The following is a 12,418-nucleotide window of genomic DNA, read 5'->3' as shown; positions in this document are numbered from 1 at the left end:
TAAAGCGAGATGAGCGGCGCAACCCCAGAGTCGGTCACGGCTGGACCTAACGGTCAGGGGTCCCTTTACCTTTTATATTACGTATGGGTTTTACACACAAAAGCTCTCTTCTGCAGCATCCTGCTTTTTTTGTAACGGAAATTTGCAAAGTGTCCAACAGTTGGCTTCTCTTTACAAGGACACCCTAGTGTCTTTTTAAGTAAAACAACGAAAAGGACAGTACTAGCACCCTGAGGAACATGACCAATTACGGTGTAAGCTCACTTATGGCTTATGTGTGTGGTACGGAAGCTGTACTACCCAGGACAGGATGGGGTTGTGCAGAGTTGTTAAGGCAGCAGAGAGCATTGTTGGCTGCCCACTCTCCACCTTAGAGCAGATTTATGCCACAAGGTGCCATAGGAAGGCACTGGACATAGTAAAAGATCCATCGCATCCTGGTCACTGTCTCTTCAAGCTCCTGCCGTCGGGACGGAGATACAGGACGATGAAGACAAGAACGAGCCGTCTTAAGAACAGCTTCTTTTCCAGAGCGATCTCGGCCCTGAATGGGAAGCCTGGACTTTGAAAGTCATCTAATCTTCCTTGCTGTACTATACTATATTGTTTTAATTAGTGTTTTTATGGAGCAGTCAAGTAATTTCGTTGTCCCTGAGAGGGGGCAATGACAATAAAGATATTATTATTATTATTATTATTATTATTATTATTATTATTATTGCTTCACCAGATGCCTCGTTCTTGGTGATCCACAAAAAACTTGTCCAATAATATATCCGCTAGCTTTTAAAGTGCTACTGGACTTAGGGCTGCAAGCAAGACCCCTCTGCTGTCCAAAATTTTCCTGCTCACCTTGATGCTTCCTAGGGGGTCTCCTCCCTCTCCATCAGGGCCGGATTTAGGTTTGATGAGGCCCTAAGCTACTGAAGGTAATGGGACCCTTTATATGTCCAGCTGTCCTTTGTCAACAACAAATTGACGCTGTTTTTTGTGTTGAATATCTGCTAGATGGTAATTTATGGACCTAATAGGCAACCAGTCCATGCAGAATGTAGGCACCCTATATATAGAAATGAGCAAACCAGTGATATTTTAGGGAGCAGGCTAGCAGGCGGGGCCCATGACTTACATCATAGGAGCATACACAACACAAACCACTGTCACTGTATGTAGGTTTTATTTGATTTGTTTTTTCTCTTATATTTTGGAAATGTACGTACAGTTGTTTTTTCCCCTTTAAATTTTTTGGGGCCCCCCAAGAGAGTGGAGCCGTAAGCTATAGCTCAGTGTTTCCCAACCTTGTGCCTCCAGCTGTTTTTGAACTACAACTCCCATCATCCCTGACTAGCAAGACCAGTGGCAAGGGATGATGGGAATTGTAGTCCAAAAACAGCTGGCGGCACAAGGTTGGGAAACACTGCGCTTGTTTAGCTTATATGTAAATCCGACACTGCTCTCCATAGAGGGCAGGGGTGTCCTAAAAAGAGATTATGCTGAGGCTTTCATAGAATTGTTGAATTGTAGAGTGGGAAGGGACCCTGAAGATCATCAAGTTCAACCCTTGGTGTTATCAGCACCATGCTCCAACCAACTGAGGCCCCGTTTACTTTTCTTTTAGGGAGAATTTTGGTAAAACAAAACGTAAGCCCCCTTGCACGGAAATCATAGCAAAGGCCCATCTAGGCCAGTGGCCAACCAGATGTCTCCATAAAAGCCCACAGCCCCCTCCTGTTGCTTGTCTTCTTGCTGGAGGAATTCAGTGGTAGACTGCCTCTGAACCTGGAGGCTCTATACAGCTGTTGATAATTGCCATAGATATCCTCCTCCTCGTCTCCATGAATTTGCACTATCTCCTTTCTGCCCCTCCAAGCGACCCGTCCTCAGCACATCTTGTGTGTGTGTGTGAGATCCATAAATTAATTCCATGTTCCCAGTCTCTCCTTAATCTTCCCCATCAATGATATTGGATGACCCAAAGTTCCCGTATTAGATGAAAGCAGAGAGCTGTTTATGCCTTCAAGCACCTGTGTTTGGGGATCTCAGGGTATAATCTGACTGTACATGTAGGGTTGCCTAAATTGTTGAGTTTTGGGGGGAAAGCCCCCTCCCAAAATAGTGATCTTAAGCTTTTGGAGCTGTATCTGCTGCTTTTTCCATCACGTTGCCATACATCCAGGTTTTCCCTGACATTTTGCTGATTCGAGAAAGTTCCCCCTGATGCCCGAAAACCAGGACGTGTCAGGAATTTTGCTGATGTACGGCAAGCCTGTGTATATGAGACTACCATTTTGCTGAAGGTAAGCAAGTTTATTGACCATCCTGAATTGCTTACACTAAACTTACACAGAGGTTAGACTATGTCTTTACTATGGTCTGTACTGGGCACTCCTTTTTATTTGTGGATAAGTTACACAAGAATGATCATTCCTCCTGATCCGGGGTGTTTATTTGTCTTTTGGTTAGTCAGTTGCTCATCCCACACACTTCAACACATTTTCCCATCCCTTTCCAAACCACAAAAGTCTGATGATGATGATTATTAGTGGCTTTGTTGCTTTAGGGTGACAGAGCCCTTGAAGCCATTCCAAATGCACAAACTTAAATTTCTGGTATGTGCTAAAATTCCACCTGTCACCAAAAACAAGCAAGCAAGCAGGCAAAACCCACTGAGAGTTTTCAGACCACCTGGGTCTGGTCAGTGCTTAAATGGATGACCCTGGAAACCACATCTAGGGTGCTTTGGGTACCATGACGGGAGAAAGATCAACATCCTATCCAGCGGTTCTCAACCTGTGGGTCCCCAGATGTTGTTGAACTACAACTCCCATCACCCCTAGCTAGCAAGGTCAGAGCTAAGGGATGATGGGAGTTGTAGTCCAACAACATCTGGGGACCCACAGGTTGAGAACCGGACCTATACCCTTTTAAAATGTGGCTCTTTTGGGGGCGGGTGTATTATTGGTTTATTGTTTTTATTTTTATTTTATATATTGTGATCTTGATCTTTTTTGTGAACCGCCCTGAGACCTCTGGGTATATAAATTCAACAAACAAACAAACAAAACAAAGATGGGATACAAATGTAAAGGAATGAAAGGTGTGTGTGTGGGGGGGGGGGGAATAAATGCACAAATAACTTTACAGCTGCACGACTGGTGCAAATTCAGCTGGTGTGCAATTGACCGGCTGCGTATGGATGCTTCAACTGATGAATTTCTGCCTGTCCTGGGTGTTGGAAGAAACAGGCGGCAACCTGAAACTTTTTTTGGGGTGGGAAGGGAACGCTTTTGTTGCTTCCCGCTATGACAAGAAGCCGGGGCTACCGATGTGCTGCAGTCAATGCCGGATTTACGTATAAGCTAAACAAGCTATAACTTAGGGCCCCACTCTCTTGGGGGCCCCAAAAAAATTGAAAGGAAAAAAATAATAACTGGATGTACATTTCCAAAATATAAGAGGAAAAAACAAATCAAATAAAACCTACATACAGCGACAGTGTTTTGTGTTGTGTAGGCTCCTATGATGTAAGTAATGGGCCCCGCCTGCTAGCCTGCTCCCTAAAATATCACTGGTTTGCTCATTTCTATATATAGGGTGCCTACATTCTGCATGGACTGGTTGCCCATTACGTCCATGAATTACCATATAGCACATATTCAACACACAAAAAAGCGACAATTTGTTGCTGACAAAGGACAGCTGGACATATAAAGGACCCCATTACCTTCAGTAGCTTAGGGCCTCTTCAAACCTACACCCTGCCCTGGCTGCAGCGCTGCCCAGGTGCGAGGAGTAGAAGGCAGGAACCTTCCATCCCGCGTGTCAGTTCCAGGCCGGAAGACTTTGGGAAACAGGCGTCGGCGGGAGCGAAGCCTCGACGGACCACGGCGTCGGGCAGGGAAGCCCGCCCGCGTTGCCCGTACTTCCGCCCTGCAGCAAGATGGCGGCGGGCAGCGGGGGTTCCGGGCACCGTCGGCGGCGCGGGGCGCTGCGGCTGCTGATGCGGGTGGGCTCGGTGCTTCTCACGCGCTTCCCGTTCTGGCACTGCCTCAGCGGCCTCCTCCTCAACGCCGAGCGCGCCGACGCCCGCCGGTGAGCCCGCGCGGCCGGGAAAGCGGTGGCGGTGGCGGCGTCGAGGGCGCTTCTGAGCATGTGCAGAGGGCCTTCTGCTCCTTGACTCCCCGGCGGGTTGTGGGGTCGGGGAAGGAATCCAGTATTTGCTTTTAGGAGGTCGTGAGCTAAGGGGGCTTGTGGGGTGGGGAAAGGAGAAGGGTGGGGAGCTCTCCAGGGTCTTCATAGAGTGGGGTGCGGTGGGGGAAGAACCACAGAATTGTAAAGTTGGAATTAATTATTATTAATAATAATATTATTCTGTGAACCGTCCTGAGCCCTCCCGCTATAGGACGGTTTATAAATTCAATAAATATTATTATTATTATTATTTGAACCATCCTTATTCTGTGAACTGTCCTGAGACCTCCCAGTATAGGGTGGTACAGTGGACGCTCGGGTTGCAAACGTGATCCATGCAGGAGGCAAGTTCGCAACCCGCAGCGTTTGCAACCCGCAGTGCCGCGTCTGCGCGTGGGCGGGTTGCGATTCGGCGCTTCTGCGCATGCACAAAGCGTGATTTAGCGCTTCTGCGCATGCGCGACCACCGAAACCCGGAAGTAACTTGTTCCGGTATTTCTGGGTTTCAGCGCATCCGTAACCCAAAAAACCGCAACCTGAAGTGTCTGTAACCTGAGGTATGACTGTATATAAATTCAATAAATATTATTATTTTTTTATTGCTATTAGTAGTAGTAGTAGTAGTACCCTGCCCATCTGAGCGGCTTCCAGCGTAATGTTACAGAACTGTGTGTGTGTCCTCCTAAACACCAAAATTAACAATTGCCAGAGTTTTGGTCTACTTGTGATAGGAAAGGAGAATATAAGCTGCAAAGGAATTCCTGGGTAGCCTGGCCAAGCCAGGGCCGTTAAGAGAGCCATTGTGGGTCGTTATGATAACATAATAACATAATAAACCATTAAAGATTAAGAAGCTTCTGTATGCAGGGCTAAAGGTTATATGGTTATTCCCAAGGGTACTTTCATCTAACTAACCCCTTGCAATGCAGGAATCTCCATTGAAGCATCTATTCTGCCTTGGTTGGATCACACCTAGAATACTTGTGCCCAGTTCTGGGCAATTTAAAAAGGGTGTTGACAAGATGATACAGGGTCTGGAAAGCAAGACTTATGGGGAACGGTTGAGGAAGCTGAGTATGTCCAAAAAATAGATAAAGGAGATTTGATAGCCATCTTCAGATATCTAAAGGGCTGTCACATGGAGGACAGAGCAAGCTTGTTTTCTCCTGCTCTAGAAGCTAGGACTGGATGCTTCAGAGATTGCAGGTTGCCTGGAGATGAGTCATAGTTGCCACAGGCGACCATGCCAGTGCCTGTTTACAAGCCTGCAGGAAGGATACCTGAACATAGCTTCCCAAGTGTATTGGCAAATGCATGTGTTTCTTGTTATGCCTGCAGATGGGAAGAGAGATGGTGGAAAACTCTGGGAAAAGGAAGTAAAAGAACATGGATGTTTATATGGCTAACTATATAACTATACCTAGAGCTGCTGCTAGTATAGGTAAAGGTAAAGGGACCCCTGACCATTAGGTCCAGTTGTGGCCGACTCTGGGGTTGTGGCGCTCATCTTGCTTTATTGGCCGAGGGAGCTGGCCTAACAGCTTCCGGGTCATGTGGCCAGCATGACTAAGCCGCTTCTGGTGAACCAGAGCAGCGCACGGAAACGCCGTTTACCTTCCCGCCGGAGCAGTACCTATTTATCTACTTGCACTTTGACATGCTTTCGAACTGCTTGGTTGGCAGGAGCAGGGACTGAGTAACGGGAGCTCACCCCATCGCGGGGATTCAAACCGCCGACCTTCTGATGGATTGGCAAGTCCTAGGCTCTGTGGTTTAACCCACAGCGCCACCCGGGTCCCGTGCTGCTAGTATACTGACTTATTAAAACACACACACATATCCTCCCAAGTCCAGACTTTCAAAATAACATATCGTGGCAATGAGTTCCATAGCACTTCTAACAGTCTGTGCTTGAAATTGAATTCCCCGTGGTTTCAAAATGTTGCATTTAGCAACGCTAATTAAATCTGCATAGCTTTGCAGCAGTTCGTACGTCACGAAAAAAACTTTCCATAGCTGGGTCATTTTGGGGTGGAATGATTCCTCCTTGGGGATTTAGTTCTTTAAAAAACAACAACCATAGCCCTATTTTTCTCTTTCCTTTCTCCTTGTGTTGTATTTGTTTCTTCTGGGTGCCTTTGATAACTAATGTTCTACATTTTATTTCCTTGCCCAGAAAACCAGACATCCCTGTTCCATTTCTCTACTTCGACATGGGCATGGCGGTGCTGTGTGCCAGCTTCATGTCCTTTGGGGTGAAACGCAGGTGGTTTGCCCTGGGGGCTGCCCTTCAGTTGGCTATCAGCACATATGCGGCGTACATTGGAGGCTATGCACACTATGGAGACTGGCTGAAGGTGAGAGAGAGGAGAGAGAGAGTCTTTGGCTCATTGTCTTCTCAAAAGCTGCAGTTGGACTGTACTAGATTGCAGCTGAGTAGAAGAGCGCTTGCTCTGCGTACAAAATGTCCTCAGGTTCAGTCCGCAGCTTGGGAACCACCAAGGGAAGAAGGCTCGGAGCCGGGGGGGGGGGGAGTGGTGGGACAATGAAGAGGGAGAAGACTGGGAGGAGGAGGTGTCAGAAGCTTGAAGAGGTAACCGGGTTTAGTGAGCGGGAAGAATCTGTGGCAGAGAGAAGTCCAGAATCAGGCAGAAGCTGAAACAGAAGAGTGGGATGAGGGAGGCCAAGAGGCAGAGATGAGTCAGGCTAGTGAAGAGTCACAAGTGTCTCCCCCTCTTCCTGTGACAAGCTCCCCTCCTCTCTGGTCTCCCAGAACCAGGAGAGGCATGAAGAGGGTGGCGCAAAGACACCTATGCAGGTGCAGTCTCTGATTGCTTAGGCAGTGGTTCTCAACCTGTGGGTCCCCAGATGTTGTTGCACTACAACTCCCATCATCCCTGAGCTCTGGCCTTGCTAGCTAAGGGTGATGGGAGTTGTAGTTCAGCAACATCTGGGGACCCACAGGTTGAGAAAGGCTGGCTTAGAGCATCGTCTCCCAATAGCTTATGAGGAAGGGAACCAAACCCTGGTGTTTGCCCTGAGCGTCAAGTGGTCAGAGGCATACAGCCAAACCTCAGTTGTCGAACGTAATCCGTTCTGGAAGATCATTCGACTTCTGAAACGTTCAACAACTGAGGCATGGCTTCTGATTGGTTGCAAGAGCTGCTTGCACTCAAGTGGAAGTTGTGTCGGATGTTCAGGTTCCAAAAAACATTCAAAAACTGGAGCATTTCCTTCCGAGTTTTTGGTGTTCGGGAGCTGAAATGTTCGAAAACGGAGCTGTTCGAGAACTGAGGTTTGACTGTAGTTTGTCTATATATGGATAGCATATAATTCTTTATATGCTATTGAAGCTATCCTGCATGAATCCCAGATATTATTTATGCATTTGTATCTACTGCCCACTTTTAAAAAATCCCCAACTCTTAAATCTTTGGAGCAAAAGTGATCCCCGCTGCTTGCTTTCTACACTCATGTTGCTCTTTGGTCACCTCCCTTTCCAGCCTTAACACCCCCCTCCCCCCAAAAAAAAATTTGTTTAAAGCTTTCTTTGCAATAAAGGACAGTGGTGAGATTGGATGTGTCCAGAGGGCTCCACTTTGCTTCCTGAAGGACATCAGAGCAGTTGGCGGATAGATGGTTTCTCTGTTGACTGGATTTAGCTTGCAGGCTGATAGTTGCCTCCCGGCGTAAGGCTGTGGCGCTGAGCTTTCCTCTGAACAGATCTTCAGGTTTGCCTGAGACTGAGGATCTGCCAGAGGTGAGCAATGTGAGATGCTTTAGTTTGTGCCTATAAGTGCTGAGGGATAAAGAATGGTTTGTCTTCTAACGTGCTTTTAGAGTAAGTACAGGATTAATTTTTTATGATGGCTTTACTCTACAGGGTATCTGCTCTGAGCCTGTGTGGATTAGGCGTTGGTTGTGAATCTAAGTGAGATAGCAAATTGGACAATGACACCTTTAATTTTCACCCCGTTTCTGCTTTCTGTCTAGCCCTTTTGGTATCAGACCCTGGCCCACTTCAGAAGTACAGATCTTGGCTTAATACACCAACATATTCACAAACCTTGTGCCTGCCTGCTTTGTCCTCACCTTTCCCTTCAAGATCAACCCAGGAAGTCTTCCATTTACCCACATTTCCGGTTAATGTACAAACCATTGTTTAAGATCATGGCTCATTCTGAACCCGGCAACCATAGTTTTGTGGTTTGTGGATGTATCAGAAAACTATATACAATGGAAGACTTCCTGGATTTGTCTCAGCAGTGCTGGGGGCTGCGTAAGGCTGGAATGCACATATGCAAGGATCCTTCATGTTTATTAAGCTGGGATTTGTAGGTCTGAACAAGGCATTTAACTGTAATCTTCCAAAAATGATCTGTGCTAGACCAGAGTAGAAGACTGCTCTCTCCTTGCAAAAATAGCAGTGTGGCTGCTTGGGAATTTGGGTGCACAGGATACTGTGCCAGGAGGCAAATGTTTGCATCTCATATGATACAGTAAACCAGCATATCTCTGGTTATTGTGGATTCAAGGTGTTTGGTTTGCTTTCCGTTAACTTGCCTGCCTTGTCTTTTGGCGCAGGTGAGGATGTATTCACGAACGATAGCCATCATTGGCGGTCTCTTGGTCTTGTCTAGCGGGGCCGGCGAGATTTACCGGCAGAAACCGCGGAACAGGTCCCTGCAGTCCACGGGGCAGGTTTTCATTGGCATCTACCTCATCTGCGTGGTACGTATGCTATCAAATCCCAAAAAGGTCAAATCCCAAATGTTTGGAACCCTAGATGTTGCTGGACTACAACTCCCATCACCCTCACTTTCTTTGCTTGTCTCCCTTTCCTCTTCCAGGCCTACTCTCTCCAGCACAGCAAGGAAGACCGCCTTGCCTATCTCAGTGGCGTCCCAGGTGGAGAAATTGCCTTACAGCTCCTCTTTGTCCTCTACGGGGTGCTGGCCCTGTCCTTCCTATCTGGCTACTACATCACCGCAGCCGCTCAGATCTTGTCGGTCATCCTCCCTTTGGTCATCCTCTTCATCGACGGCAACTTGGGTTACTGGCACGATTCCCGCCGAGTCGAATTCTGGAATCAAATGAAGCTGGTTGGGCAGAACGTTGGGATCTTTGGGGCCGCCATAATTTTGGCCACAGATGGCTGACATTAGACTCTGTGAGACACTGAAGCACAGTGCTTTGAAGTGGGAGTGGGGTGCATTTTTGCAGAGGACAGAGACTCTCTCTCTTTTTTATTATTATTATTTATTTTTTTATCATTTTACTGCATCTTAAAAAACAACAACCCCGTTCCTTGCTATTGGCAGCTAAACGAACGAGCGGGTGGTGGTTTTCAAAATCCAGAGCCATTCCTACATTGTTATTTTCATTTCAAAGGACACCTTAGCAGCTTCCCCCTCCACATGTTGTAGTAATTGCGAGAGTCTCTAGTGGGCTCGGGGATGCATCAGTGAAGCTTTCGGGTTGTCATCTCATTTCAGCGGGGAAGGGGTGAATCTTTGCTTCCATGCTGGCCGATAGGTTAAAGATAACTTTGCAAAGGTTGCTGTGACCTTGGATGCGCCAGTTCTGGATCCCAACCCTGGGGTTTGGGTAGCCAAAGACACAGAGATCATTCGACTCATCTTTGCTCTGTATGCAGATGGCAGAGGCCGTTGTGGAACATGCATTTCCTTCTAACAAGCAGGTCAGGGCTTTTGAAAGGTTCTCAGAAGTTCGTGCGAACCACGGACTCCTGCTGAGATGGGCTGGCTTCCTCTTTGCCTGTACCGAAGCTTTTGCAAGGCTCCCTGGGCACGTGTGAAGTGCCACCTACAACCAGTTAGGCAAAAACTGTTCCATTTGGAATGTAGCAACTCAGAGAAATATCTCCCTGCCGCCATTCTTGCATGGTACAGAGTGGATACAGCTTTCATGCACACAGGGCGCAGCTGATTAAACGGGATGGCAAACTTTTGGTGTCATCCTTGCACAATGGGAAAAGAGCTAATCCAGCGCTACCTTTTACCTAACCCAGGAGTCTTGGAGGCTGCTCTCAAAATCCTTGGTGGATGGGATTGGGTTGGTGGGGAAGAGCAGACTGAAGCTCATGGCCACTCACCCTTGGAAGGGGCAAGCTCAGACTTGACAATATTGGACTAGGTGGGCTGCCTAATGACCCAAGGCAGCTTTCAAGAGCTCAGAAACTCCTGCTACTTCCATCCCCCAGCATTGAGCGGGTTTTGTTCTGGAATAATTTATTCCAGGGCTGGGGATGCTGAGACCCTCCAGATTTTGCTGGACTACAACACCCATCGTCCCTGACCATTGGACACGCTTGCCAGGGCCAATGGCAGTTGGATTTCATCTGGAGGGCCACTACAGCATAACTTGGGAAAGGCAGAGAATGGTTCTCTCACCATGAGGGAGTGGGGTACCTTAATTTCCCAGCTGGCTATGTACAAACACCAGCTCTTTCTATATCTGCAAGATCATGCTTGGCACATTTTATTTATTACTTCCGGACTCAAAGGCAACACTGAGAACTGAATCATTGCTCTATAGTATTGGCGTCTCTCCGGATTCCCAAGTTTTCTCTTTTGAAAAGAATGAGGGGGTGGGGAAGGGGATTCTCAGCATGTTCATAAATCTTTAAAACCTAGCATAATCAGCTAAAACAGCACGTGCGCTGAAACACATTGAATTGCGCTGCTTTTGGGGGTGTGTGGAGGCGACCTACCACCAGAACACACATTTAATCTCCCCCTGTACCCGATCAGGTTTCTCCTTGTTGACCCCAGTGCGCAAGCTTTCTGCAATTTAATCTGCATACATGCAGTTTCTACAATGGGGATTGCGCTTCAGGGAAGAGTGTGCATGAAGGGGAAACAAGAAAACCCTTGTCGGAATTGAACATCCCCTTGGAATTTGGTGTGTATGTTGAGGAGGGTGGGATGTTTGTGTTTGGCTGGGGCTAGTCGGGGGTTTAAAATGCTGCCTAGGAATCACTCCTGGAGAACACCAGACACACCATCTATTTGGATGCAATGGTGTGTGTTTGCTTTTTAAAAAGTGTGTACTTCCACTTCAGTCGTATCCAAAGCACTCCTGTGGAGGCACTTTGGAGCTGATTGGGCTCTCTGTTCTAGGCTCAAAGGCCACTGAAACACGGTTGACCATACACTGCATTCCCCCTTTCCCTTATCAGCAGATATCGCTGCTGGCTGCGTCTTCCTTTTGGCTTTTTCTAAACCACACTGTGTTTATGGAGGATCAAGAAGAAAATAAAACACTTTTTCCAGTCTCCCATTTTTTATCTTTCCGTGCCTGTCCTTCCCGCTGCTTCCAAACACTCGTCGGTCTTTGAACTTCCAAACAACCCAAGTTTTAGCAGGGCTGCGTGGACCAGGGAGGTTTTGGTTATGCAATGCTTGGCATCCCAGGCAGAAACTGGCAGCTGTACAAAGCTCAGCATTTGTGCGTCGTCATGCTATGCCAGCATCTTAGGCATTTAAGGTAAAGGTAAAGGGACCCCTGACCGTTAGGTCCAGTCGTGGCCTACTCTGGGGTTGCAGTGCTCATCTCGCTCTATAGGCTGAGGGAGCTGGCGTACGGCTTCCGGGTCGTGTGGCCAGCATGACTAAGCCGCTTCTGGCGAACCAGAGCAGCACACGGAAACGCTGTTTACCTTCCCGCCGGAGCGGTACCTATTTATCTACTTGTACTTTGACGTGCTTTCGAACTGCTAGGTTGGCAGGAGCAGGGACCGAGCAACGGGCGCTCACCCTGTCGTGGGGATTCGAACCGCCGACCTTCTGATCGGCAAGCCCTAGGCTCTGTGGTTTAACCCACAGCGCCACTTGCGTCCCTTAGGCATTTAGGAAGCTGCCTTATATCAAGTCAGATCATTGGTCTCTCTAGCTCAGTATCACCTGCACTGACTGGTAGCAGCTCGCCAGGGTTTCTGGCAGGGCATCTTCTCCAACAGCCTGCCACTGGCGCCTAAAGGTGTATAATGAAGGCGCCAGGCAAACTTCCCTGGGGAACGTGATAAAGCGATAAAACAAACATTAAAAACTTCCCTAAACAGTTCCCTAAGGAACTGGCAGAAAGAATTCCATGATACTTATTTGTTATTTCTATACCGCCCTTCATCAAAAGATCCCAGGGCATGTGATGGAATAAAACAAGATAAAATGCAAGTACAGTGGTACCTCGGGTTAAGTACTTAATT

At 47.6% G+C, this 12,418-nt stretch overlaps 1 protein-coding gene across 1 annotated transcript; it reads left to right on the top strand.

The window, feature by feature from the left end:
- The first annotated feature begins 3,893 nt into the window (after positions 1 to 3,893).
- On the top strand, positions 3,894 to 11,488 carry TMEM101 (transmembrane protein 101). Its single transcript, XM_083583558.1, has 4 exons — positions 3,894 to 4,092; positions 6,368 to 6,548; positions 8,776 to 8,922; positions 9,042 to 11,488. The coding sequence occupies exons 1-4, from the start codon at positions 3,941 to 3,943 to the stop codon at positions 9,348 to 9,350; spliced, it is 789 nt and encodes a 262-aa protein (XP_083439684.1). The 5' UTR covers positions 3,894 to 3,940; the 3' UTR covers positions 9,351 to 11,488.
- The last annotated feature ends 930 nt before the right edge of the window (positions 11,489 to 12,418 follow it).

Source organism: Podarcis filfolensis, assembly GCF_964270895.1.
Source record: "Podarcis filfolensis genome assembly, chromosome: 13".
NCBI classification, from domain to species: domain Eukaryota; kingdom Metazoa; phylum Chordata; class Lepidosauria; order Squamata; family Lacertidae; genus Podarcis; species Podarcis filfolensis.
Note: the sequence above shows the minus strand (reverse complement) of the source record. Positions and strands in the feature narration are given on the sequence as shown.

What these genes read in the sequence shown, in the direction of transcription:
- TMEM101 (XM_083583558.1), top strand. Translation starts at nt 3,941, where the DNA reads ATGGCGGCGGGCAGCGGGGGTTCCGGGCACCGTCGGCGGCGCGGGGCG. An exon ending in ACTATGGAGACTGGCTGAAG is followed by an intron (nt 6,549 to 8,775) that starts GTGAGAGAGAGG and finishes CTTTTGGCGCAG; the next exon opens with GTGAGGATGTATTCACGAAC. An exon ending in GCATCTACCTCATCTGCGTG is followed by an intron (nt 8,923 to 9,041) that starts GTACGTATGCTA and finishes TTCCTCTTCCAG; the next exon opens with GCCTACTCTCTCCAGCACAG.